General features: G+C 59.7%; 3 protein-coding genes across 7 annotated transcripts; 1 reads left to right on the top strand and 2 right to left on the bottom strand.

The window, feature by feature from the left end:
* Window positions 1-3,086, top strand: LOC114066199 (60S ribosomal protein L36a). The gene is made up of 5 exons (XM_027900719.1): window positions 1-31; window positions 315-420; window positions 894-961; window positions 2,810-2,932; window positions 3,017-3,086. The coding sequence occupies exons 1-5, from the start codon at window positions 29-31 to the stop codon at window positions 3,035-3,037; spliced, it is 321 nt and encodes a 106-aa protein (XP_027756520.1). The 5' UTR covers window positions 1-28; the 3' UTR covers window positions 3,038-3,086.
* A 1,069-nt stretch (window positions 3,087-4,155) lies between these two features.
* On the bottom strand, window positions 4,156-9,243 carry GLA (galactosidase alpha). The gene is made up of 7 exons (XM_027900716.1): window positions 9,069-9,243; window positions 8,696-8,870; window positions 8,378-8,555; window positions 6,957-7,048; window positions 5,904-6,065; window positions 5,127-5,324; window positions 4,156-4,925 (listed from the first exon to the last, which is right to left on the bottom strand). Exons 1-7 carry the CDS (start codon window positions 9,233-9,235, stop codon window positions 4,662-4,664), a joined length of 1,236 nt encoding a protein of 411 aa, XP_027756517.1. The 5' UTR covers window positions 9,236-9,243; the 3' UTR covers window positions 4,156-4,661.
* A 4,548-nt stretch (window positions 9,244-13,791) lies between these two features.
* On the bottom strand, window positions 13,792-24,794 carry GLRA4 (glycine receptor alpha 4). Of its 5 annotated transcripts, none has more exons than XM_027900710.1 (10): window positions 24,561-24,794; window positions 22,065-22,198; window positions 21,619-21,686; window positions 20,708-20,931; window positions 20,514-20,596; window positions 20,201-20,341; window positions 19,903-20,117; window positions 19,461-19,610; window positions 18,517-18,621; window positions 13,792-16,065 (listed from the first exon to the last, which is right to left on the bottom strand). In XM_027900710.1, the coding sequence occupies exons 1-10, from the start codon at window positions 24,641-24,643 to the stop codon at window positions 15,781-15,783; spliced, it is 1,488 nt and encodes a 495-aa protein (XP_027756511.1). In that variant the 5' UTR covers window positions 24,644-24,794; the 3' UTR covers window positions 13,792-15,780. The 5 variants fall into 5 exon arrangements, with proteins under 5 accessions (XP_027756511.1, XP_027756512.1, XP_027756515.1 ...); XM_027900712.1 differs by lacking the exon at window positions 13,792-16,065 and adding an exon at window positions 17,549-17,651; XM_027900711.1 differs by lacking the exon at window positions 18,517-18,621.
* Window positions 24,795-26,522: the final 1,728 nt, after the last annotated feature.

Below are 26,522 nucleotides of genomic sequence, written 5' to 3'. Positions count from 1 at the left end.
TCCTTCTCTCCAGGACGCCGCCGCCAAGATGGTGAGTGTGGGGTAGGGCCTGGCTCCATCCGCCTCCATCTGCCCCGGGGACGGGTTCCATCCGCCGCTGTCCGCCCCAGGGACGTGCCGGGTTCCATCCGCAGCCATCCGCCCCGGGGACGGGCCCGTACGGGCCCGTCCCCGGGGCGGATGGCGGCGGATGGAACCCGGCCCGGCGCTCGCCATCTTGGCGGCGGCGCCCCGGAGAGAAGGGCGCAGGGTGGGCCAAGTCGTGACTTGTGATGTGATGTGATGTGTATCGTGTCCCTCCACCCCCCCGCCAGGTGAACGTGCCGAAAACCCGCCGGACGTACTGCAAGAAGTGCGGGAAGCACCAGCCGCACAAGGTCACGCAGTACAAGAAGGGGAAGGACTCGCTGTACGCGCAGGGTAAGGGGAGCGGGGGTGTGTGTGTTTGGAGTGGGGAGAAGAACAGCTTGAGCTAAAGGATGTGGAGCTAAAGCAGCAGAAGGACTAATGACACGTCCAGGGCTGGTTTGGGGCGGTTGGGGTGTAGAAATGTTCAGTCGGGAGATGGTGTGGACCCTCAGATCGAGGCGAGAGAAAGTGAACTTGGGTGGCAGCTCAGCCAGCAGTGACGTGGGTTAACGATGCAGGTATCACTTGAACAAAATTATAAATGTGCTCCTGGTTTTGGCCCTTTGTGTGCTGGCTTTGAGGATTTACCAGCCGTCAGAACTCTGAATAAATCGGGTCCCTGTTGGCTTTGCAAAGCGAGGGAAAGGGTCCACTCCTGAGGAGGGGGCACTGGTGCAGGTGGGCTGTGCAGGATTTAGGAAGCACGAGTTGTGCTTGCAGCACCTCCTGAGTTGTTGCCTGACCAGAGCCATCTCTTCCCACAGGGAAGAGGCGCTACGATCGGAAGCAGAGCGGATATGGGGGCCAGACAAAGCCCATCTTCCGTAAGAAGGTGAGTGAGCGAGTGCTGCTCCTGGGACAAGGACAGGAGACTTCCCTGGCAGCCCAGGTGGAGGATTCCTCAGCCTTGTGCCCTGCCCTGTGTTAACACAGCTCTGTGCTGGCAGTGTGAGCTCCCCCTCCACAGCAGACTTTTGGAATGGTTTGGGTGGGAAGGATCTTAAAAATCATCTTGGTCCAATATCCCTGCTACCTTCCACTATCCCAGGTTGCTCCAAGCCCTGCCCAACCTGGCCTTGGGTGCTTCCAGGGATGGGGCAGCCACAGCTTCTCTGAGAAACCTGTGCCAGGGCCTCCCCACCCTCACAGGGGAGAATTTCTTCCTAATGCCAGTCTAAACCTACTCTCTGTCAGTTTGAAGCCATTCACTCCATGCCATTGTAAATAGTCCCTCTCCGTCTTCCCTGTAGGCTCCCACGAGGTGCTGTGCTCATCTCCTTGCTGTGCTGTGCAGGGTGTGTTTGCAGAGCACGCTCTGCAGGGGAGTGGCGTCTTGCTGGGAAGGATACTCGCAGAGAAGGAGTGTTTTCATCATTGCTTCCCAAGGGGAGGGTATGGCAAAGAGAAAGGAGCTTTCTCCTCGCTTTGCTGACATCCCCTGGGAGCGCCAGCAGTTTCTCTCTGAAACTTTTTGCTGGGTTTGTAAGGCTGACAAGGGGATGGGAGCCAAGTGTGTTCAGCTCTTGGGAGTACTGCAGAGCACAGCATCATTTTCTCACAGCCTGCTGTCTCCAGGGAAATCCGTACTGCTGAGCCAGGGAACGAGAGCTGCTGTGCTGGGCCTTTCCTGAGAGCCCCAGAGCAGCAGTGGAAGGACAGCAGTGCACCCTGTAACTTCTGAGCTGCAGAAACCTGCTGCTATCACCCCTCCTCTTCAGTGTGGCTACCTAGCATTGCAGTCCTGCAGCATGTTTTCCCTCAGTGCATCTGCGAATTCCTGCCGGAGAGCTGGGGCAGGGAAAAACCTGTGGTGGTTTGCAGCAGGGAGGTGAAACCCAGTGGGTCAGTTCGTTGTTTTGTGTGAACTGTTCAGCTGTGCTCCTAGAGCTTGGTGCTGGAAAGCCCTGGTGTCCTGCTGGAGATATACAGGAACTCTTCCAGCAGGAAGAGGAAAATGAGACAGCAGGTTTTCGAGTCGAATTTGTGCCAGGAAGTGGGGAGAGCTCTCAGAAAGTGCTTCTGCAAGCAGGGTGCACCGAGCAGCTGCACTGCTGGCACTGTGCACCAGTACATTGCCATCCCCATTTCTGGTTTCTCCCAGTCAGCATTGTATGGGTAATTGGCTGAGGTTTTTAGCTGGTGGCTGCAGCCCTGTCCATCTGCTACAGCACCCTCACAGCTTTGGATTCTTCCCACTGTAGTCTTTCTTTGGGTGTCATCCTGCTTCGAGGAGCTGTGGGTCTGCACTGAGCCCGCTGTGTCACTGCTCCTTCCAGAGAAAGTTCGTCGGTCATTTTGCTTTCAGGTGTTTCTTCTGCCCAGTTTTCTGCTGGGCTTCTCCTGAGCACTGCCAGTCTGTTCTCCCACAGTGTACAAGTGCCTGTTCCTGTGTTCCCTGGCACAAACTTTTTCCAGCAGGGCTGATCCCTGCAGAGACCAGCCCTGCCCCACTGAATGCTTTTGCCACTGTCCTTTATTGTAAAGATACAGATCCACTGTATTCCCCTGCGGGTCCTTAAGTGCCTTCTTGTTCTCAATGGAGGGAGCCTCTGTTGGTAGTTTCTCTTTACACTTCACGGGAACAAACTGCTTAGCCTTCAGGAGTAACAAGGTTCTCTGAGAGCAGCAGTTCGTCTGCTTGGGGATGTCTGGTTCATTAAAACACTGCTCCTTCTCCCAGGCCAAGACCACCAAGAAGATCGTGCTGAGGCTGGAGTGTGTGGAGCCCAACTGCAGGTCCAAGAGGATGCTGGCAATCAAGAGGTGCAAGCACTTTGAACTGGGAGGAGACAAGAAGAGAAAGGTGGGTTTGTGTGCCCTGAGTGGCTGAGAAAGGGGGGCAGTACTCAGTGGTGAATAAACTCACTGCGTCTCTTGCTTCTTACAGGGCCAGGTGATCCAGTTCTGAGCATCGTCCTGCTCGTCACCACGGACCATATTAAAGTATTTAGAGTGAGCCATTGCTTGTTTTTATGTGTTTCCTCGTGTTGATGGGGCGGGAGTTGTGAGTACATCAGCCTGGCAGGAAGGTGTTGGCCTGCAGGACTGCTTACTAAGAGAACAATTTTAAACCTAAAGGCTTTTGAAAAATCCCTCACAATAGCTGGGATCTCCTTACTGTGTTACCTTGAACCTGAACTCCCCTGAACAGCCCCTGCACTTGGCTGGAGGCCCCTTTTTTTTTTACAGCTAAGGAGCACAGGCTTTCGAGCAGCCAGTGCACCACTAGGCAGGTGCCTGGTAAGGTGCTGTGGTGGCTTAGAGATCTGAAGTTTCAAACAGGCATCAACCAGGAGCACAGCAGGTTGCAGGACAGCCTTCCCTTGTACAGGATAATCCCTGTGAAGCATCAGCTCCCTCTGAGTTGGAAGTGTACCGTCAGCAGATGGTGGGAATGCAAGGCTGAGCTCTCTTCTGAGAGCAACTTCCTTTTAGTGGAAATGCAGCTGGAGGATGGAGAAATGCCTCTTCAGACCTTCATAGTGACTGAGACACGTGGTTACTGAACTGTCACAGAATCTATTTTTCCTTATTCAGTATAGGCTGACATGATGGGCATTTTCAAAGTTCTGGAGGCAGCAGTGGCTTTGGCCTGTGGGATGGACTGTATGGCTGTGTCTTGTCAGCTTCACTGAGTGCAGCTTCTGGCAGTCCTTTCACAAAACTTTATGTCACTGGAACAAACTGGCCTGTCTTCTAAAACCTGATTTAAGTCAGACACCATGCTGTCCTCCAGTACAAGTAAGAAAAAGCTTAGCCTTTTAAAGGGACTTTTAATCAAAGTGCTTAATCACAGAAGAACAGGTGAAGGAATCCTGACTGTGTAGTGGTCAGGAGAGAACATACTTGTACATGCATGGCTGCATAAGTGATGATCCACCTCCAGTCCTGGAAGGACCTGTGTCATTCAAAGGTTGCTGCCAGCAGTGGAAGCAAGCACACAGCTGTCTCTGGAAGGCAGCTCACTGAGGAAGGGAACTCCAGTGGCCACATGAAGGGTAGAGGGGGAAGTAACAGCCATTGGTGAAGTGCAATGATTTAGGCCAGTCCCTGAGTTGTCAGAAAGTAAATATCCATGCTCTGAGCAGAGTGTTGGGTTTCTTCAGAGGGGTAGGAGCAGCTTTTCTTGGACTGTGTGCCCTGGTCCGGAAAAGAGAGCAAGGTGGCCAGGGTGTGTTTCCCTTTTGTCCCTGAAATGCTCAAGGTGAGCTATAGGATGATGCATGTGTATCCCTCGCCTTTCCTTGCTTGGTAGAAGGAGTTGCTGCCCTGCTAGAGCCCTTCCAGCCCCTTGCAGAAGGAGCTTGGTGAGATGCCAGAGAAAGGGTAAATAGCAGACCAGCATCCCTTTCTTTGTTCCCTCTTGGTGATGGAGTGATGAGTATTTGCCAATTTGGCTGGAAGTTCAAGTACTGAACACCTGAGGAGAGAACAAAGGCACCTGCTTGGAGGAAGGAGACTCCTGCCACAGGGAGTCCCTCAAGGAGTTCAGACAGAGTCTAAGGCTTAGGAGAAGGCTGTCTTTGTGCCTGCTAGAGCGGCAGGACTTTGAGCAGCACGGTGCCCGTGGGGTTCACCTCCACGCTCAGGAAGGAGATCCAGCTGTAAACGCCCCAGTCCCTGCTGGCTGGCAGGACCTGGCGCACGGAGCAGGCGGGGTTGCAGGCCAGCCCGTTGCCCAGGAAGGTGAGGGAGAAGGTGAAGTTCTGGGGTCCCCCAATCTCCTGCTGGTTCAGCACTGCCACAGCAAAGGCTCGGCCGGACAGGGGCCTCTCCCACAGCTCAAAGGTCTTGTCCTGCCAAGGAGAAAACAAACCCGGGGCTCGGGTCAGGGGAGGCTGGAGCGATGGTCACACTGTCTGTTCCAGCAGGCTTTGGGAACAAACAGGCTCTCTGGGCTTCTCCTCCCAAACCCTGAGCACCTCTGTATCCCCTTTCTGAGGGGCTGGCTGGCTGCCTGTGCCCCACACTGCACCCCCAGCCCCATCCTGCTGTACCTTGAGGATCCGGTATCCCTGCCTGCCCAGCGCGTCCTGGTTGATGGCGATCACCTCCTTGTTCTGGAGCAGACACTTGGCCTCGGGGCTGATGCGCCGCAGGTCGTTGGACATGAAGAGGGGAGCTGCCATGATGGCCCACATAGCCATCTGAGTCACCGACTGGTCCCAGCTCAGCCCGAAGTTTCCAATCACCAGCTGTGACAGGAAAACAAACGCCTGGTAACGCTGCCTGCAGAGCAGGAACTGGGCCACCAACCCAAGCACTGGGAAATGACAGGGTGCAAAGGGTGGGCCCCCTCTCTGGAGCCTGGCTAGATAGGCTGAGTGCCAGGAGCAGGTAGGGAAAAACAAGGCATGACTAGTGGGGCAATTTAGAATGAGCCACTGGTGGAAGTAGAGGCGGCTCCTTAAGTGGCTAGGCAGTGTTTAAGGTATTCCTTCCTTGCAACGCTGGCACCCAGGGGTTCTCCCTCTGGTGGGACATCAGCACTTTGGAGACTGTCCCCCAGTGCCACACCTGTGTTTTGAACTGGTGCTGTTTGTGGAGGCTGCATTACACTGAGATGGTGCTTCCTCGGTACCATCTGTACCTGCAGTTCTCTTCCCCTTTCCAGCCAGGACCCTCTCCTCAAGATCCTGATTACAGGGTCCCATCAGATCCCTTCCCCTCAGTGTTTCTCCCTTAGATCCCTCCCTTCCCGTCCTTCCCAGCCTACAGCTGAGGGAAGGAATTTTTGCTGATGCTTCAGGAGGGGTGGGTGTTGCTGTACTTGCCATGTCAGGATCATTCCAGCCCCCCGGCCCAGCTATCTTCACAATGCTGTCTTGGTGAAGAGCTGTCCATTCCAAGATACTCTTGATGCTGTTCCAGGAATCGTAGACATCATAAAAGTTCCTCCAGTGATTGCAGTACTGTTTGATCTCCGTGTAATTGGGCTGCCAAAACAATGAGTGTGATTAGCCAGGGCACCTGGCTGTACAACAAGAAGAGTGTACACAAGGCTAAATGGATCAGGGGTAATTTGGGGGAGTATTAGGATAACACCTTCCATCACCAGCTATCTGGATGATGTGGTGCATGTTGATTCCACAAGGAAGCTTTGTGCCCAGGGACTCCAGTATGCCACGTCCCAACACAACTGCTTCCCTTGGGAGGACAGTTGTGGCCACCAGCTCTGTTAGAAAATTCCTTTCAGCGCAATTTTACTGAGGGTGTGACAGGGCCAGCGGAATTAAACTGTGATATCCCAATAATTACTGCCATTTCTTGAGTTTACACCCTTTGCTGAGTAATACAGTTAATTCCAGTGGGAGGGAATGGCACCATTCTGTCACCATGGCACAGGGGAAGCCAGCTGAGGGCAGCGTGTGTGCCACGGACCCTGGCTGGCAGAAATGTGTCACTGAACAATGTGGGGGATGTCACAAAACCTCTCTCCTGGTCCCCAGAGGTGACTGCAAGGCTGAGTCTGCAGCACTCTCTGTGTCCATGAGGAGTAACACTGAGCCTGTGTGTCTGCACTGCCAGAGGTTTGCTGCTTGGTTCCCTGGAGACAGAAAGCAGATGGATGCTGCTGCGGGTTTTTTTGGCATCCTCCAGCTGGGCTGTGCCTTCCTGCTGCAGGATCCTTCTGAATGTGTTTCAGCAGAGCAGTGACTCACCTCAGGTGTAGTTCAGGGCTCTAGAGGAAAAAGTATTTTTCCTCCACTGTACAACCTTGGTCTCTGCCAGAACAGAATTCCTCAGGACGCCGTTTTTCAGTCTTAATGTTTTTTCTGTTCTTCCCACTTTCAGCCCCAGGATAAGCCTTGAGAAACACTTCTTACCTGCTGCATGGGCCTCAGGTAGAAAGGCCACTCACAGGCGTACACAATGCTCCTTCCAGTCTTGTTCAGGGCCAGAGACATGCGCCTGTAACCTAAGGGAACACAGAGGTTACACAACCTCAAAGCCTCTGCAGAACTAACCCGATGTCACAGGTTCAGGTTTCAGCTCAGCTCTCACAGACCCGAGGCTGAACACATCACCATGGCTCAGACACCACAGGGAGGACAGGGGAGCTCAGGCTGCAGCCAGACCCCTGCCTGCCAAGGACAGGTGAGCTGCTTCACAGCTTTGCTTGGGCAGGCTTATTGCTCCCAAGACTGCTGATCCCTTTGTACATACAGCCATGGAAGAGGCTGAAAGCTTTACTGTGTGGCACTTTTCCCTCTGGATACCCAGGAAATACAAGTCAGTACCTATCAAGCAGCGCAGCTTTGCTGGGTAATGTTGCAGGAACATGTTCTCACGTGGCAGTTGCACCATATGGACTGGGCAGGAATGCAAAAGCACTAGTTTTTCCTGTCCTTGTCCCCAGACAGCCCTGTTAAGTCCCTTCCAATTGGCAGGGAGGGAATGAGAAGTCTGCTCTCTCCTCTGGAACTGCTTCAGTACAACTGGATTGTATCTGGGCTACGCATATGATCCAACAGAAGCTTTCAGCTCAGCTGTCACTCAGGGTGCTGAGCTGTGCTCCTGTCTGTGGCAGTTGGCATATGCCCCACCATCTGGCTTCGATGGGGTTGTCACTTGGGCAGGTTCTCCCTGCCAGGCAGAGACAGGACTCTCTGCAGGACTCCTGCTGCCAAACGCTGTGGTGCTGACTGTGCCAGCAGCCAGAGCCCAGGCTAGAGAAAAATGCCTTCCAAGTTACAGTGTCCTTCCCCTCAAATCTGCTCCTGTGGCACTGGGATTTGCCTGTGCTTCCAAAGAGTCCGTAGCCAACCCCCCTCAGCACAGGGAGCTACTGAGCTTTCAGCTGCTGCCTTGCCAGCCCGCGTGCAAATAATTTCTGAAGTGATACTTACACTGGTAAAATGAAAACCTCAGTAGGATTATTATGCCATAATTCCCTCCATTTTCATCCCTTCAAAGCTCTCATAGCTGCCCTTTTCATGGCTGACACAACCCGTTCTTGCTTCAGGCTGATTCGTGTTGACGCAGCCTCGCCGCGGGGATTGAGGGTTTGAGTGTGTGACACGCTCTGAGCTCCCCAGAAAAGGCACTGCAGGAGAGCCAGACCTCTGCCGTGTTAGGAGCAGCCTGCACAGCCACCCCACCAGAGCACGCAGCTGATGTATCCGTGAGGACAGGAGAAAACACTCAGGGCCAAGCGACACTCAGCACTTTGGGAAGAGAGCCTCGCACTGGCTTTTCTGAGCAAATCCCACCTACGGGGAACGGCTGCCTGGAGCCCCGTGCCCACCTTCTGCCAGCCTCTCCGGCGAGCCGGAGTTGCAGCCGTCGAACTTGAGCAGGTCCACGCCCCACGAGGCGAAGGTGCGGGCGTCCAGCTCGTAGTGGCCGTAGCTGCCGGGGAAGCCGGCGCACGTCTTCTCCCCCACGTCGCTGTAGATGCCCAGCTTCAGGCCCTTGGAGTGCACCTGCAGCTTGCAGGGAGGGAGAGAATTACACAGAGAGAGTGAGATTGAGAGAGAGACCTGGGCATGGGGCAGCGGGGGGGGGGGGGACACGGGTGACAGCCATGACCACCCTCCCACCCCCACCCGCGGGCGGCACTCACGTAGTCGGCCAGCCGGCGGATCCCCCCGGGGAACCGCCTGGGGTCGGCCCGCAGCCTGCCCTGCCCGTCGCGCGTGGGGGCCATCCAGCAGTCGTCGATGCAGAGGAACTCGTAGCCCGCGTCCCTCCAGCCCTCGGACGCCATCCTGTCCGCCATCTCCACGAAGAGCCGCTCGCTGCGCGGGGGAGCGGGGCGGTGTGGCAAAGCTACATTCCGGCTGCCGAGCTCGTCTTTTTCCCCCACACCCTCTTTACCAGAGCCACAGAGACCGGGGGGTGGGTAGCGCGGGTACCGGCGCGGGCACCTCCGTGCCCGCGCCGGTACCCGCGCTACCCACCCCCCCGGTCTCTCCCGCCCCGCAGCCCGCCCGTACCTGACGCAGCGGCTCGGCTGGCTGGCGCAGTCGGTGCCGCAGAGGAAGCGCTCCCAGTGCAGCCACCCCATGGGCGGCGTGCGGGCCAGCCCGTTGTCCAGCGCCGCCACCGCCGCCGCCATCACCACCACCACCATCATCACCCTCACCCTCACCGGCGGCGCCATCTTGCCGCGGCGTGACGGACAGCCGCGGCCGGCCAATCGCCGGCGAGATGGCCCGCTGGGAGCAGCCAATCGCCGCTCGCAGCGCTGCCCCGTAGGCCCGCCCCCCCCGTGTCCCGCGGGGCCACGTGAGGGCCGCGTCACGTGGCCGGGAGGGTCGTGGAATCGCGGGGTGGGAACGGGGTTGGAAAAGACCTCCCCCCCCCGAGATCGGACCCTTTATCCGCGGTTACGAGGCCGTGGCAGTGAGTGCCACCAGCCAGTCTCGTCTTGAAAACGTCCAGGGATGGCGAATCCACCACCCTCCCTGGGCAGCCCATTCCATCTCTCTCTCTCTGTAAAAAAATTCTTTCTAATATCCAAACCTCCGCTTAGGATCGTCCCCTCTTGTCCTGCTGCTGGTTGCCTGGGAGAACAGACCGATGCCATACCTGGCCTCCCACCTGCTGTCAAGGAGTTGTAGAGAGAGATGAGGTCTCTCCCCTGAGCCTTCTCCAGGCTCAACAACCCCAGCTCCCTCAGCCTCTCCTCGCGGCACTTGTGCTCCAGTCCCTTCCCCATCCTGGTTGCTCTTCTCTTCACCTGCTCCAGCCCCTCCATGTCCTTCCTGAGCTGAAGGGCCCAGAGCTGGACACAGCACTCCAGGGGTGGCCTCACCAGCGCTGAGTGCAGGGCAAGAATCACCTCCCTGCTCCTGCTGCCACACTCTTCCTGATCCAGGCCAGGGTGCCATTGGCCTTCTTGGCCACCTGGGCACCCTCTGGCTCATGTTCAGCTTCCTGTCAATCCAAACTCCCAGGTCCCTTCCTGCCTGGCTGGGTTGCTGCAGCACTAGGAGGTGCTGAGGGAATGTTGTGCCCCTAGGGTCGAGGCCTTGTGTGCCCACCTGGTGGGCAAGGAGGTCAATGGCACCTGGAATGTACCAGCAAAAGCGTGGCAGCAGGACCAGGGCAGTGACTGTCCCGCTGTGCTGGGCACTGGTGAGGCCACACCTCAACTCCTGTGTCCAGTTCTGGGCCCCTCAATTCACGAAGGGTCTCTGCAAAGTCTGGCTCTGCACTTGCATGATCCAAGGATCAGAGCCTGGGGCTGGATCCACTGGCAAGAGGCCGATCCAAAGCGTGGGGTATGGCCAGGCTGTTTGCTACCACTCTGCCCATGTGTGGAGAACCCTGTGGGGCTGGATCCAGCCTGTCTGTGCTTGGGGTGCATGTGCCCATCCAGATCTATGCACTCAGAGATTTTGGTCTCTCTTCAGCAAGTTCAGCTATGAGAATAAGTCACAATCACTGGGAATTTCCCCATTTGCAACAGTAACATCTGGCTGGCAGCTGAGATGAGAACCTCTGGGAATGGGCAACACTGGTGTCAGCGGCACCTGGAGAGCTCTAAGGGCACCTGATGCCAGTCAGCACATCTGGATTTAATCCCTGTTTTTTGCAGGACCCACTGTGAACATTTCTGGGGGTGTCATCATTGATATCATGTGTGGCCAGTCAGGGAGCCATGGAGGCTCCCACTGCCAAGGCAGCAGTGAGAACAGTGGGAAGTGAGGAGCCAATTCTTCTCCCCATCTGTGCCTCTCCCCAGGGCTGGACCAGCCCCTGCAGCCCCACTGGAGCTCTTGCCATGGCCCCCAGCACAGCAGGAGGAGGGGAGCAGGATGGGAGCACTGCAGGGCTGTGGGTTGTGGCCATGGGTGCCTCTGGTGCTGGGGCCATCCAGGCATCTCGCTAGGTGTCCTCCCATCCCTGCTCTGGCACATCCAGGGAACAAAAGCTCTTCAGAGCCTGTGGGTTGATAATCACTCCTTGTTCCAGTGCCTGGGTCCTCCCCCTGCCCCTTGGGGAGCCAAAGCGCAGAGATTTCTCAAAGTCGGACAAAACAAGACACTCTAGGGGCTGGAAAACCTCATGGCTTTGTTTTTATTCTTGTGCACAACGACAGTCTGGAGCTGGGCAGTTATCCCGTATTCCCAGGGCTCAGAAGTGCTGCAGGGCTGATCCCTGCTTGTCTCTGGGTTCCAGCCCTCCCTCACTGCTGCTTCCCAGGTGTCCGCCTGGCACACCTACACCCCTGCACTGGGGAGCTGTAGGGTGCCCTGTGGGCTGCATGTGCTGGCTGGTGTCCCCAGAGTGGTGCAGGCTGGCCCCAAAGCCGTGCTGGGGGTGGGAGGGATGTGGCCCTGCTGGTGTGGGGTTTGGCAGGGCCCTGGTGGGGGTGACAGGCAGGGGTGCTTTGCTGCGGCCTGGGTGGCAGAGGGGTGCGCTGGGGCTCCTCTGTCCTGGGGGCAGCACTGGCAGAGCTGTGCTGAGGGCTGGGGTGCTGGCACAGGGTACCTGTCCCTGTGGGTCTGTGGTCCTGCAAGGGCTCAGTGCCCCTGGCACAGCCCATCCCAGCAGCAGCTCCTGGTGCTTTCCTCTTGTGTCCATTTCCCCACTTGTAAGGGGCAGCCCTGGCCCACTCAGAACTGCCTGGTTGACTTTAGAGCTTGATATTATCTTTAAAAAAACAATTCTGTGCCCAGGCAATGTGCAGGGGTTGCTCAGAGCTCCAGCAGAGCTGTCACCTGTCCCTTGTGCATGGCACTCTCCAGGCTCCAAACCCGGAGTCCTGCTCACTGTGGGACACGCTGTCCTGCAGGCATTGCTGCATCCAGACAGGAGGGTTGGCTAAACCTCTGGCAGCTGGTGTTGCCCCAAGGGAGCTGCAGGCTGTGGATGAGTGAAGGAGACGGGCAACAAGGGAAGGTTGGGCACCCTGATGTTGCCCATGGGCAGCGGCAGAGCTCGGTTCCAGCAGGATCAGGCCCTCTGTGGTTGGCAGAGCAGGGGCCTGGCTGGTGTGCCAGTGCAGTGCCCAGCCAAGGGCACTTTTCCTTGGACCCACAGAGGGCCTCCAAGGAGCCTTTGGGGCTGGCAAGGGCTGCCCCAAACCCGTGTATGCTCCTGGCCCTGGGCATGGTGCTGGCAGGCTGTCGGGAAGCTGCCAGTGCTGATGATGCTCATTTTGCTGTCTTGGAGCCCAATTAACCTGGTGTTAACTTCATTAACTTCCTTTTAAATCAGTAATTAACTCGGCCATGGCTGTTGGTCCTGTGCCCAGAGCTGCCTCCTGTGGTGGCTGGGATGCCTCCCCCAACGCACAGCCTTGGGTGGGGAATGGAAAACCGACTCTGTCCAAAGGCTGTGGGCTTTGCTGGGGGATGGAGCCACCTGGGCTGACCCCTGGCCACGCTGTGGGAGCACATGGGGCTCAGCACCCCCAGGCTGGGTGCTGCTGCTGCCCCCAGGGTGTGAGGAGCTGTGTGCTGGAGGGCAGGCACAGCCCTGCAGCTCTGCGGGTGTCCCAGCAGCTCCCAGTCCAAACTGGGCAGGGACTGAGTGCTGCTCCTGACCCTGAAACTTCCCCAGGGACACCCAAATCACAAGGATCTGTGGGGGCACGGGGCAGTGCTCCCCTCATGCCTTTGGAAGTGTTTAATGCCAGAGATGAGCCACCCTGCCTTGCAGTAACCAGTGCATGGGGCATGGGGGCTTGGGCTTAGGATGGATGTGTTGATTTTGTACATTTCCCATTTTTATTGGGATGCTCTGTTTCCCGGAGCTGAGTGGCTTAGGGCTTATTCCAAACCGACATCCAGCAAGGCAGGAAAGGAGAGCAGGGAGTGAAGGACCTGGGTGCACTGCACTGCTGTGAGATATCTCACGGCTCTCCCCTTGGCTGCATCCCCTCTAGGTTTGGGGTGGGGATGGGATCAAGCCCCTGGGGAAGCTTCGTTTGTCCCCTCTAGAGAACAGCCCCAGGACCCAAGCAGCGTGGGTGCAGCTTGCTTTCTCTCCTCCCTGCCTCCCGAGGCCTCGGTGGGGCCGGGCGGGCGATGGGGCTGCGAGGTACCAACAGAGCCGGTCTGTGAAACTTGGCCGCGAGGACAGAGGGAGATTGATGTTTGCTTGGGCGCTCAGCCCTCAGCTGCGGGCTCTGCCCGCCCCTGCACCAGCTGGGGACAAAAGCCCTGGCCCCGGGTGGCACTGCGGGGCTGGCGTAAGCCCCCCGGCACAGCTGGCAGCTCTGTAAGGCTGGCACCGGCCCAGCCAGCAGCCTGCAGGGGCCGAGGGGCCGAGCAGGGAGGTTCATCTGTCGGGAGGCTGCACATGCTCGGGTGTCTGAGCCCCACCACAGAGCCAGAGCCCCCCTGTCCCCACCTCTGCCTCAACCGGGGTCCTGTCTCCTGACCAAGCCTGGATGGGGTGGAAAGGGGCTGGGGTGACCATGGGGAGCACCCTGCAGAGCTGGGTGGGGAGGGAGAGTGATGGGACATGGGGCTGGGAGCTTGTGGGGGGGCTCCTGCCCATCCCTGCTGGCGTCTCCCACGGGGCAGATAAACGTGCTGTTGGAAGAATCACCCGTGGAGGTAATGACATCTGTGACTAATGGCAGGTCAGGGCTCCTGTCCCCACAGGGTGGTTGTGCCTTGTCCCCCCCAACACACTGGGGCCCCGCTGGGAGCAGGAGCTGGTTGCAGGGTTCTTGGCAGAGACAGATCACCAGCACACCACTGAAAATCCCAGAAAGCTTTATTTGCGTAGGAAGGTCGATGCTGTTTAAAAACCCACCACTGCTGGAGGTTGGCGTGGCTGCCCAGTGCCTGTGGGTGCTGCTCAGACACTGGTACCTCCTCATTTGGCACTGCCTTGGGTGCTGGGGAGCCGAAGGACACCCCTTCCCCTGCCCCCAAACAGGACCTCCCCAAAAGCGAGTCCATCCTGGACATGGGGTGATACTCCACAGGGAACCCCACAGTGGGGGAGGCATGCACAGTGGTGGTGATGGGATGGAGCTGGCCCAGCCTGTCCTCGTGGGTCCCTCAGTCCTCTCGTGGGACTGGGGCCAGTTCTCTGCTTGCCCAGCCTGTGAAATGGGTGCTCGTGGCTGAGAACTCTGTGGGGTTCAGGGGTTTGGGTGGGGCAGGATGATGCTCCCAGTCCTGTGAGGGAAAGGGTGATTCCTGCCTGAGGAGCCAGGCCAGGGGGCAGGGCAGGGGTTTCTTCCTGGGTCTGGCTTCAGAAGGCAGTGCTGGCCTCCTGCCCGTGTCCCCCTGCCCTGCAGGGTCCATTCTGCCGTGACAGGCGGGTCACCTCTGTGCCATGGGGACACCACAGCCTTCAGGGAAAGGGGAAAATCCTGTCTCCATCCTGCCCTATCTGGAAGACCCTGGGCCTTCTCTGTCTCCCGTGGCCATGGAGGGGGTGGGCTGCAAGCCCCCCAGGCTGTCTGTGGGCAGAGGGAAAGGAGAGCATCAACACGTTTCTCTCTGTAGGACCTACATAAATGTCACCTACTGCTTTTATTTCCTGCTAAGCATGGAGGGTGTCCAGGTCTGGAGGGCTGGAAGCCTTGCTGAGCTTGTCTTGTCAAGTTTTCAGTTGCCTTCCTGTCCAATGGAGGGGTAGCAGGGGTGAACATGCCCAGGGGATGCTGCACCCAGGTGCCAGGATGGGGTACAGGCTGGTTTCCACCTCTGGCTCTCTGCTGGCACTGTGGTGCCGTGGAAACACAGCAGTCTGAGGATGCCACCACTCACTCTGCTCACCCAAAAGGATCAGCCAAGCTGTCCCCGCTGCCTTCATCCTGAAAATCTCCCTTGGAAGATGGGCTGTGGGCCCTACCCGGCTGATAGTGCAGTGCTGGCTCCCCAGTGCCCAGTGACTGCCATCTGCAACTGCAGTGGCCATCTGTAACCCCTCTCCATCAGCGGGACTGGGCTTGCCTGCTGCCTGCCTCAGAGCTGGCACTGCCTTGGAGCAAACAGAGCCTCCTGTCCAGTGCCCCTGCCACAGTCCTGCCTGCAGCCGTGGGCATCATGGGCAGCTCTGAGCTGTGCAGGGAGGGAAAGCATCCCTGATCCACTGCTTTGCTGTGCGTTGGAGCTGGCTGGGGGCTGGAGGGGCCCTGTCCACTGCTGGGCTGGGGGCTATGGGGCCACAGACAGCACCCCAGACAGTCCAGCCTTTCCTGCAACCGAGCTCCAGGCTAGAGGAGAGAAAACTGCTGCCCATGGCCCCCAGCTCCGTGATGCAGCCTGGAGAAGCTGCAGCCTAGCCGGGTAGGTGTGGAGGTGGAGAATCTTTTTCTGGAAGGTGATGTTCTTTGGCCGCTGTCTGTGCAGCTTGCCAAAGTCCCAAGGGCTCCCCTGTGCCATCCAGCACTGCATTCCTGGGTAGTATTTGTTCCCTGTGCCCTGACAGCACAGCATCCCGGGGTTCCCGGGGCTTCCCCGGCAGATCAGCATCCCTGGGTACCTGGGGGTGACACCATGCGGGAAGTAGGAAGGGTCCCTCTCTCCAGCTGACTCTGGGGACCTGTGGTTGTTGATCCCCCTTCTTGGTGCCCTGGGATCCGGTGGGGAATGGGCTGCCACATGTCCAGGCTCTGAGGCCCAGCCCAGCTGAGCCGCTGCTCGGGGTCAGAGGGAAATGCAGTTCTGGCTGAGCTTGTGTTGCCCGGGCACACTGCAGGGGGGTCAGGCAGTCATACTTTTCCAGGCCTCAGGGCACCAGGTGGATGTCCTCCGAGCGCAGCACTTTGTAAACCACCCAGTAGAAGATATTGAAGACCAGGAAGGTGAAGGGGAAGACGGCTCTGGAGATGGTGTCGATGCGCTTGGCCCGGTCGAGGTAGCGCCTGTGGAGAGCCTCCCCCTCCCTCAGCAGCGTGGCTGGAGGGGGGCTGTACATGCTGGGGCCCTCCCCAGCCCCGTCCTTGGGCTGCAGGCAGTGGCCCAACCCGTAGCCTCGCAGGTAGATGCGGCTCTCGCGGACGAGCTCTTCCTCCTGGCGAAGGGAAAGGCTGTCAGCCAGGGTGCCCGCGGGTGCTGGGGCTGCAGGGTGAGCAGCTGCTGTGTGTCCTACCCACCCCGTGCTGCTGGGTGACAAGTGCCTCGTGTGAAGCTGGGTGCTTTTTCGGAGAGCCTGGACCATGCAGGCAGGAGCACGGGGCCGGCAGTGGCGTGCACAGGGGATGGGGGTGAGTGCTGACCCACGGCCCTCCCATCCAGCACGTTTTAGGGGTGCATCCAAAGGCAACCCTGGCCCTGCCAGCCCAACACAGATCCCCCCCAGCCTCCTCCCAGCTCCAGCTCGTGGGCTTGAGAAGCCCAGCTCTTGGGCATGGGGGTGAACTGGTGTGAGGGGGAGGATGGGCACGTGGGGGTGCAGGGTGCACGGGGGGGCAGGGATCTCAGGGGTGCAGGCACTGCTGTGGCAGCTGTGTTTGCTGCAGGGTGAAGTGTGCCTGTGGTGGTGAATAGGAGGGGACAGGCATCTTGCTGGGGCGGAGCCAGGCAGGGATGCAGGAGCCTGGCTACCGGCAGGGCTTGCAGGGCCCCCCAGTCCTTCCAAGGGCCCAGAGCCCCATTTCTCCCCATTTCTCTGCTTGGTGGGGGCTGCCTGGTGCAGCAGAGCAGGGAGGCTGAGAGAGCTTGTCTCCTTGCTGAGCTCTCTGCCCTTGCTCACCCTGCCTCTTGCCCTGCTGGCAGGGGGCTGCAGAGAGGGCAACATGCCCACGGAGCTGCATCCCCATGATCAAAGCTGCAAAAATGCCATGAAAATCTCCAGTCACAGCCCACTGCCACTGTTCAGGACACAGCCTTGCTTGCCTCACCGTCCCTCAGGTGCTGGCCAGCAGTGCCTGCACTCCTCCCCACCAACACTGCGAGCCACGTGCCTTGTCCTGCTCTGTTATCCTTGGGGAGGCTTGTGTGTGCAAAGATTTGGGGAGGGACAGGCATGTGCAAGCACAGGCTGCACATCTGATGTTTTACTGAGTCCCTGGGCTCATACCTGGGCTCATTTGGACTCACTTGGTCTCTGTGGCTCGTCTCTCCTTTGCCCTGCCGGTGCTGTATCTGGCTGTGGGGGGTCCCTTCTCCCAGGGACAGTGCCTCTCCCTGTTGCCATGCCCACCCCCAGCCTGGGTGCTGGATCCCAAATGCCATCTCTGACCCTCACTGCCCTCCAGGACGCAGAGAGCAGCCCTGCTCGCTGAGCTCAGCTTGGGGCTCTCATGCCCCCCCTCTCATGGGGGCTCTCATGCAGAGATTTTGTCCCCTGCCATCCTTATTTAACTCAGCAACCCACAGGCTAAGCAAGATTTTTCAGTCGGAAGAGCAGCAGCGGCTCAAACTGCTGAGATTAGTTTTTATTTGCAGCAGAGTTTTATTTCCCTGCCCCAGGCTGAGTGCTGGTGGCTGCCCTGGAGGGGGGAGCCCTGTGTGCCCTGGGGGCCAGCAGCTACTCCCCCGGGAGATGGCAGACTGGTCCTCCCCGCCGGAGGGTCCCTTTGGGCTGGGGCAGCCCCAGGGTGCTTACTGGGGGCCGAGGCTGGTTGTGGGGAGCTCCTGGGTGTGGATTTGGATGGTCTGTGGGAGGAATTTGCTTTGGCAGGCACAGGAGCTGCATGCTCTGCTCGGGTCTCTGACAGAGGAGCATCCCGAGGTGCTCCTGGCTGCACGCAGTGCTGTGTCAGCAGCACCCCAGGGTGGGTCTGCAGCCTCCACCTTGAGAAGATCTGTCCTAAGCCATCAGATGCCTCCTCGGGTTCTACAGAATCTCCCACTCCCTTCCCTGGTCGGATGGGTGTTGATCTCCAGGGGTTGGTGCTCAGGGGCTGTGCTGGGGACAGCCAGGAAGCCCTCCTGGCATCCAGAGGTTGATGAAGGTGGAGAGGAGGTGAGGAGATCCAGGCCTGATCTCCCCGGAGCTCCTGCATCTCCCCACCATCCTGGGAGCCTGTCCTGCCCCACACTCCTCCCTACACCTCAAGCTGCAAAGTGCCTGTGTGCCCTGAGCAGCTGCTGGAGTGACAGCAGGAGCCCCCAGTGCCTCAAACCTGCCTGCACCGAGGCAGCCGGGCAGGCACAGAGAGCCCTCACCCTGTCCGAGGAGCGGGCACGGCCTGCAGAGCTGGGCAGCAGCCCAGGAGCAGCCATCAGTCTGCCTCAGCATCACTCAGTCCTCGGCAAAGGGGACTGTTTTACAGAAGGAGAAACTGAGGCATGGAGTGGGGGTGTCTACAAGGGAGATCTGCTCCACTCCCACCCCTCTCTCAAAACTCTTTTGAGCCCAGGGAGCAGCAGCTCCATCCTACAGGCACATACTCTGTGCAAATCACTGCTCTGCTTCTTCCACGGCACCCCCCCCGGGGCCGGCTCCTGGGGGGCTTGTTTTGGGGAGGGGAGGGTGAGCTGCACTGCACGGAGGGGCTGCCGGGGGGTGGTGCTTTACCCGGGAGCTGGAGAGCTGCGAGAGCGTCGCGTAGGTGTGCTCGCTGCTGTGCCGGCTGCTCAGCTGCCGCAGGGACTCCAGGCTGGCCGTCCCGCTGCTCAGGCCCTTTTGGCATCCAGCAGTGTGCACCAAACAGAAACAGGACAGCGGGTGACCCATGGCCCTACCCCGGCCCCGGGGCAGCGGCTCTGGGGGATGGTGGGGACACGGGGGGTCTGTGTATGGGGGAAACCCCCCCCAGCAACGCCCTGGCACCAGGATCTGTCTTCAGCACAGCGTTTGGTTGCATAGGGCACTGTCAGCCGGTGTGATGTGTGTGTGTACTCATGTTTTCCGTAGAGATCTGCTGCCTCACGGTGTGTTTATGGCAAAGGAATCAGAGTGGGGCAGCCACATGCCCACCCCAAGCATCCTGCAGGCCTGGCGCCTGTGTAGATGGGCTGGCAGAGGGGAGGACCATTTCCACGAGTGAGGGACCCTGCCTCTCCACATCTGCAGCCCAGACCTGCCCCTGGGTGCCACCAGGTCCCCTTGATGCCTCACCATCCTGACACAGCAGTGAGCCCCTGCCACCGCTGAGGCACAGCAAGGAGCCCAGGTTTGGGGCTGCAGAGAAGGGGAAAGGCTGTTTTCCCCCCCCATCCTCACTGTTCATTTTTCTACTTTTTGAGAGGAAGCAGAGCCTGAGAGTGTCCCTGCAGGAGAAGGGCAGCACTCTAAGCAAGGCCTGGGGCACCCAAGGGTGCTGTGCCCTGTGCTGCTCAGGCAGGCAGGGGGTCCCTGGTGTGCCAGAGGAGCCGGCCACAAGCCCCGGGCGATGAACACAGCCCAGCACCGAGCCCTGCGCTGGGGGCTGCTGGAAAGTGGCCCTGCAGCCCTGGGGTGTCCCCTCAGGGGCTGAGGATGGACAGGTGTCATTGAGAGTGGTGGCAGGGGGGACTCACCATCCTCTGGCGGCGCTGGCGGCGGCGCAGGCGCATGAACTCCTTGTGCTGGCGGGAGACAAAGTTGACGGCTGCGTATTCCAACAGGGCAGCGAAGACGAAGAGCAGGCACACGGCCATCCAGATGTCAATGGCCTTCACGTACGACACCTGCCAGGGGGAGAGGGGGCTCAGGCACCCACTGGCCCCCACCTCGCTTGTCAAACACCCCCACCTCTGTTTTATCCAGCTGCCAAGAGGCACAGGAGCCCTCTCAGCTTGCACACACGGGCCAAGCAGCACTGTGTTGCTCCTCAGCACATGTGGTGTCCCAGCCAGTGAGGCTACAGGGCTAAGGCTCTGAAAGGTTCTCCCTGCCCATGGAGCACTGGGGGTGGCAGTGATGCCCCCGGGTGCCCGGGCAGGCTCCAGCAGGGGACCCCAGCACGGAGCCAGCACTGACCTTGGGCAGGGAGGCGCGGGAGCCGGCGCTCTGCGTGGTCATGGTGAGCACCGTGGTGATACCCAAGCCCACCCGGGCTGGCGCCGCGTCCATGTTGATCCAGAAGGAGACCCAGGAGAGGATGACAATGAGCAGGCTGGGGATGTACATCTGGATCAGGTAGTAACCCATCTGCCTCTCCAGGTGGAACTTCACCTCAATGCAGGTGAACTTGCCTGCAGGGACAGACAGCCCTGATGGGTGAGAGGGACCCCTGGTCCAGGATGAGGGGGTGGCAGCAGGATCCTGGGGTGCTCACCTGTGTTGTAGTACTTGGTGCAATAGCCCAGGTCCTTCTCATCCCTGAGGATGAACTGTGGAAGTGTCAAGCCCTCTGCCACCTGCACAGCCTCCTGTTCCTCCAGCCACTCAAAGATGAGGTCGTTCATGGTGTAGCCAACTGGAGGGGATGTAGGGAGCCATGGGATGGGGAGGGACATGCACCCTATTCAACCCCACCCTGAACAACTGCGCTTTCCTGCTCACCTCCCTCAGGAGAGGGCAGATGCCACCTTTTGGGATGGGATGAGATGGGGGGAAGAAGCACAGCTTGAACCCCCCTAGGTACTCACAGCTCTCCAGCTGCATGGTGCATGTCTGGATGTCCATGGGGAAGTTCTTGAGGTCCATGGGGCAGGACAGGATCAGTGTCAGCCTGGAGGAGGCAGAGGAAAGGAGGGTGTTGGGGCAGTGAGATGGGAAAAGCTGCTCCATGGAAGGCTTTGCCTCCCCACCTCGGGCACTGCCCCAGAGGAGGAGGTTCTACCTAATGCTGTAGAGCACATTGCCGTTCTTGAAGATGCGCAGCAGCTTGTTGTCGGTGGTGACCTCGTGGAAATTGGCCCCTTTCTCGTTGGCAAAGAACAGGTCTGGCTTCCAGATGGAGTCGAGCATGGAGGGGTCGAGGTCGAGGGAGTCGTCGGGGTACTCGCGGTAGGCCAGGCGGGGGTCGTTCCACTGCTGCCGCAGGAACACGTTCACACGGTAGTCCTGGGACAGAGGGCACCCATCAGCTGGGACCACCCCCTGCTGCCCAGGAAGGGGAGGAAGAATGGATGGAGGAGGAGGTGGAAGGGGCTCCCCCCACTGAGGCTCAGCCCTGCAGTTGCCTCCTGCCTGCAGCTAACAGTGCACGGGGCAGGGGCAGCTCTGGAGCCTTTCCATGCTGTTGGCAGCCCGGAGAAATTAAAAAGCCAAAGCCACAGCAGCTGAGAGGAGGAGGAGAAGGAGGAAGACCAGTAACTGCAGCTCGCAGCACTCTGCATATGACTCTGTGGCCCTGTTGAGAGGAGGGTTGATGGTATTAAGGCTTTGCAGAAGCACGAATGGTGAATTTTTAGCCCTGGGGCTTCCTCAGAGGAGTTCCTCATGTACCCGAGGAGGATGGGGATGGCAGGAAGCTGCCTACAGCTGCCTCGCTGTGACCTTCTAGGGGTCTTTCTTCCACCTCAGGAATAGAGAGTGTGACCCACACAGACAAGCTTGGGTTAAAAAAATCACAGCCACGTGCTATGGCTTTGCATGTCCCCCCCTTGGCACCAGGGAAGGGACCCTGTCATAGGACCATTATACACGGGGCCATGGGCTCGGGCACTGGGACCCACACGCTGCCGGGCACAGCCACAGCCAGCCCTGAGGCGCTGGGGGAGGAGCCCGTCCCGCTGGCAAAACCCTCACCATGGTGGTCTCGGTGACGGAGCCGAAGCTGTTGATGAAGATGTTGCACGTCACGTTGACGGGTGGACCTGGAAAAGAGCGTGAAGCCTCCTCTTGCCGCTGGCTGCTGAGACACGGGCAGCGCGCGGGCACACGCGGGGACACAGCTCCTGCACGTGCTGCGGGCATCAGTGCCCACGAGCGTGGCCCTGCCTGCTGGGGACACCCCTGGGGGTGTGGGGGTGAACCCCAGCGTGCCCTGCAAGCGCTGCAGCCGCCCGTGCTGTCAGACGGAGCGGGGGCACACACAGAGCGGCCGGGACGGCAGGAGCAGCCGGGACTTGGTAGGAGGTGTTGGGACAGAGGAATGTGGGTCAGGGTCCTGCCCCCAGAGCCCGTTCCCTGGGTCGGGGCAGCCATGAGCATGGATGGCTGCCGGGCTTGGGGACCCTCACATGCTCTCTTACCTTTGAAGTTGGGTCGAATTCGGGCGTCATACCCTGATGTTCGTCCCATAAGCTTGTCCAGGAAGTCAGAGGGTGACATGGGCTGGGGTGAGCTTCGGGAAGCAGCTTTAATCTCCTCCCGCCCTGAGACCAGCCTGTAGGGCAGAGGAGGCAGGTTATCTGCCTGCCAGCACCAGGGGTCTGCAGGCACACCCTGGCACCCTGTGGGGACTGCCAGCTGCCAGGGCAAGCAGCTGTGCCTGCACTGCATCCTCTCCACTGCGCTGACCCTGAGACCCCTTCCTTCTGCTCTGATCCCGGTGGCTTTTCCTCTCACCTGCCACAGTCTGAGTGTCATTTATCCCTTGGCACGGTGTTGGTGCCTCCCTGCTCCAGGGCTGCCATGGGGACAGGGCACAGCTGCCATGCCTTGTGCTCTGTGCTGGTGCTGGAGAGGGAGGCTCCATCCAAGCAAGGAGGCTCCTTCCCAGACTCCATCACCATCTCCAACTGGAGCTGCTGAGCAAACAATCGTACCCTGCCTGGCACAGAGTCACGGCCTGGTGGGGACTCAGGGGACACAACAGCCCTGTCAGGGCCGAGGGCTGGCCTGGTGTGAGCGAGGAGGTGTCTGGGGCACAGCTGAGGTTGTGACACCTCGTCAGGGGCCAAGGCGAGGCGGCAGGAGAGGAGCAGCAGAGCCCACCTCCTCACCAGCCCTGCTGACATGAGCTCTCCCACGCAGCGCTCCCAACGATGATGGAGATTTATTTAAGCTGACTTTAGAGGGATATTTTTGTGAATGCATCTTAGCCTGCCAGCTTCTCTCCTTCCGTCAGTCTGTAATGATAATTTCAAGGAACAATGCGAGAGATGTTCGCTCACCACATTGCCAGGCATGTGGCTGTGATGGAGAGGAATTAGCCAGGGATCTCTGGACACAAAAGGAGCTTTGAGCATGTTGCTGGTGCTGCTGCATGCTGCCTTGTAACTCCACCAGGTCTATGCTCAGGTGGGTCTCCCTCGTGGTTGAAGCTACAACACCATTACTACAAGAAGGGGACAATGTTGGGAACTGGGAACCCTGGGGTCTTTTGTCCTACCTGCTTGTTCTTACCCCTTTTCAAGGGAGTGAGGTTCATCCTAGAGGGGCTTATGTGCATCCTTGCCAGCTAGAAATGGCCACAGCAGCTGACCCAAAATTTTCCAGCAGGGCTGGATATCTCCTTAACTGGAGAAGAGCAGCAGGGAGTACCTGAGATGTGTCCTGACCAAGAGCAAAAGGCTGGGAGAAATTCCCCGTCCAGGAGCTGCACTGGCAAGGTGTGGTGCCTTTGGGAGGAGGACTCCAAGAGGCCAGGGTAGAAATTATTTAAGTCAGGCCCTGCCTGCTACGTAGCTGTGAAACTCTGGCACTGCCTGCCCTGGGGGCCTCTGCCACAGGATCCAGGTGCTGCAGGGAGCTCAGCGTCTCTGGGGATGGAGTGGGTGGTAGGGCTGGAAAACGCTAACATCTGCCTAAAAATGCCCCCCCCCACCCCTTCACCCCGAGACAAGCAGTTTCTGCTTGTGAAGCAATACCATTCCACCCCTCCCTGCCACAAATATTGCGGTTCCCTTTCCTGCCGTGCCGCTCCAGCCACTGGCTGGGTGGTGGGAGGGACAGAGGGGGCAGGGAGCAGGCTCAGCCCAGGAGCACTGCAGCCCCCCCAAACCCCTCCCTGCCTGGCCCGCTCTCCCCGGCATCCCACCCCATCCCAGACAGCACCCAAGGTGCACAGAGATGGAAAAAGGCACATGGGGGCTTTAGATTTTCCACCCAAGTGGGCCAAGAGTTGTTCCTGCACCCGGTGGGACCTGGGGCACCCACCCACCGGCCCAAGTGACCAGGGGCTGGGTCAGGGGCTGTCCCGAGCTCTCCTTCCCCCTCACACCATGAACCTGGAGAGGGTCTGGACATAGAAGGGGCTTTGCAGCACCAGAGAAGGAGCTGCCTGGACTATCACCTGGCTCGGCTCGCCCTTTCTCCCACTGGGGCAAGACTCCCCAGCTGGCCCGGGGCCAGGGGGACATTCAGGGACCCAGCACTGGGGCAGGGACTGCTGGGGAGAGGCAGAGAGCCTGGTTGTGTGTGTAGGGGGGCTTGATGGGAAAGGTCTGGTGGGTCCTCCAGGATGCTGGGTCAGCGTCCTGGGGAATAGGGGGGCGAGGCCAGATTCGGGGGAGTTCTAATGGCATGTGGGGCAGTCCAGATAGGGGCTGGGAGCGTTCTGGCAAGGGGCATCATGCTCTGGAGGGAGGTCCGGATCAGGGGTCGGGATATGGGTCCCGGGGCTCCTTCAGGTCAGGGAGGGGATGCGCAGGTCCCGCAGGAGAGATCTGTCTCTGGGAGGGGTGATACCCAGGTCCCAGAGGGGAATCGTAGCTCCCGCGGGTTGGGGATGCCGAGGGAGCGGCACGGAGAGCCCCGGTCCCCGCAGCCCCGCCAGCCCCCGAGCACCCGCGCCGTGCGCTCACCTGAGCGGGCCGCGCCGGGGCAGGAGGCAGCCGAGGAGGAGGAGGAGGAGGAAGGCGAGGGCACCGGCCCGGAGCGCGCCCATCCCGCCGCAGCCCGCAGCCCCGCCGCCCCGGGCGCACGGGCATGACCCGGCCGGTGGCGGAGCCGTCCCCGCTCCCGCTGCCGCCGCTCCGGGGCCGCTGCCGCCGCCGCTGCCGCCGCCCCCCGCCCGGTCCCGCTCCTCATAGTCCGGGCGCCCGCCGCGGGGTGGGCGCCGGGCGGCTGCGGGCCCCGGGAGCCGGGCGGAGCCTCGCCCGCCGCGGCGGGAGGAGGCGGGCGCGGCGGTGTGGGGGCTCCGGCCCCGTGCCCGCCTCCTCCCCGTCCCCTCGGGGCCCGCAACCCTGCCCAGGCTCTCCGGCAACTCCGTGGGGGCTCCGCGGGCGGGGCGGGAGGGACCCCTTTGGGGTTTGGGAAGGGGCGCACCGGTGTCGGGGCCGGGGGATGTGCGGGGTGTGCTGGGGTCGAGGGATGCGATGGGGTTTAGGGATGTGGGAGGGCTGATGGCTGTGCGAGGGGCGCTCCGAGGACGAGAAGCGCGCTGAGGGATGTGCTGGGATCGAGGGCTATGCAGGGGCTGGGGGATGTCCCAGAGGTGCTGCCCGTCGGATGGAAGGGAGCGGCTGGGAAAAGCCGGGCTCCTAAATCCTTCCACTTGGCCTCGGGGCCGCAGCTCGGGGCCGGCCCGTGGGCAGGCAGGGGTCCCAGGCCCCGGGGGGCTCAGCCCTCCCGCTGGGACCCCCGCGCTTGCTTTTCCCGGAGGTTCAGCACGTGGACCATCGTGTCCCTCGGTAGGGGCAGAACACAGTCATGTCTGCGCGGTGTGGGAGATGCAGCGGCTGCCAGGGAGAGGGAAACCAAGGCAGAGGGAGGGGAGCTGCTTGTTAACCCGGGCGGCAAAGGCAGGGCTGGGACTCGGGCTGCTCGACTGCCTTTGCCCTGTCCCCTGGGGTCACCCAGCCAAGGCAATCTGTGATTAATTTGCAAGGAAGTAAATAGCATTAAAAAAAGAGATAAAAGTGCAGAATAAATGATTCCCGGAGGATATGTCAGTCAGGTTTCTGTTCACTCTACTGTGGCTGGCTCATCTCGTTTATTTATATTAATTGCAGCTTGGTAATGGCTCGGAGCTGCTGTACAGCCGTTGCTGCAGGGGTCCACAGAGGAGGATCTCAGTGGAGGAGAGCATGGTGCCCCTGTGCCTGCTCTCCCCAGAGCAAGTGAGGAGCTGCACAGGATTTTGAGAGCTCCCCGATGGATTTGCTGTAGGGAGGCAACAGGAATGAGGGCTGGCTGTGAGAAGCTGAGCCTGGGGTGCCCTGTGGGCAGCGGGCATTTGGCTGTGAGGCAGCGTGCAGGAGCCCTCATCCCTGGCTCTCCCTGCACCAGGAGCTGGGAGAAGTCTCCTCTGATTACTGTCGATATTAATGTTTACGAGGCCACGGTGCTGGGAGGCGCAAGGAACAATCTGGAGCCCCCGGGCACAGAGCAAGCACACACTGTGTGACAGCTCCTCTTCCACCGACTGTCCGAGCTAAACGGACCTGACAATGCCGGGAGGAGGGGAGCCAGTGCATCCTCTCTGCTCCCTGGGGAAACTGAGGCACTGGCACGGTGTGCCTGCATCAGCCAAGGGGCCTGGGAATGGGCAGAGTGGCTGTGGAGCCAGCGGGGCAGGTGAGCATGAGCATGGGCTCTCAAGATAACCAGCCACAAGCCACACATGCTCTCCCTGGCAGAGATAACAACACCCTTGGAGAAGCTGGTGAAGCCAGTGTGGCTCGCTGATGGGTAGGACTGTGGGAGATGGTGCAGCCATAGCCGTCTTGCCCACCTTGCAGCTCTGCAGGCAGCCTGCACCGCGAGGAGTGAAGCAGTGCTGAAAATAAGCTCTAAGAAAATGAAGGCAGCGAGGATCCCATCAG

The sequence above is a fragment of the Empidonax traillii genome, unplaced genomic scaffold, assembly GCF_003031625.1.
Source record: "Empidonax traillii isolate 1590-97213 ecotype Southwest subspecies unplaced genomic scaffold, ASM303162v1 scaffold746:size489142, whole genome shotgun sequence".
NCBI lineage: Eukaryota > Metazoa > Chordata > Aves > Passeriformes > Tyrannidae > Empidonax > Empidonax traillii.
The sequence above is the reverse complement of the archived record's forward strand: the minus strand, read 5'-3'. Positions and strand labels throughout refer to the sequence as shown.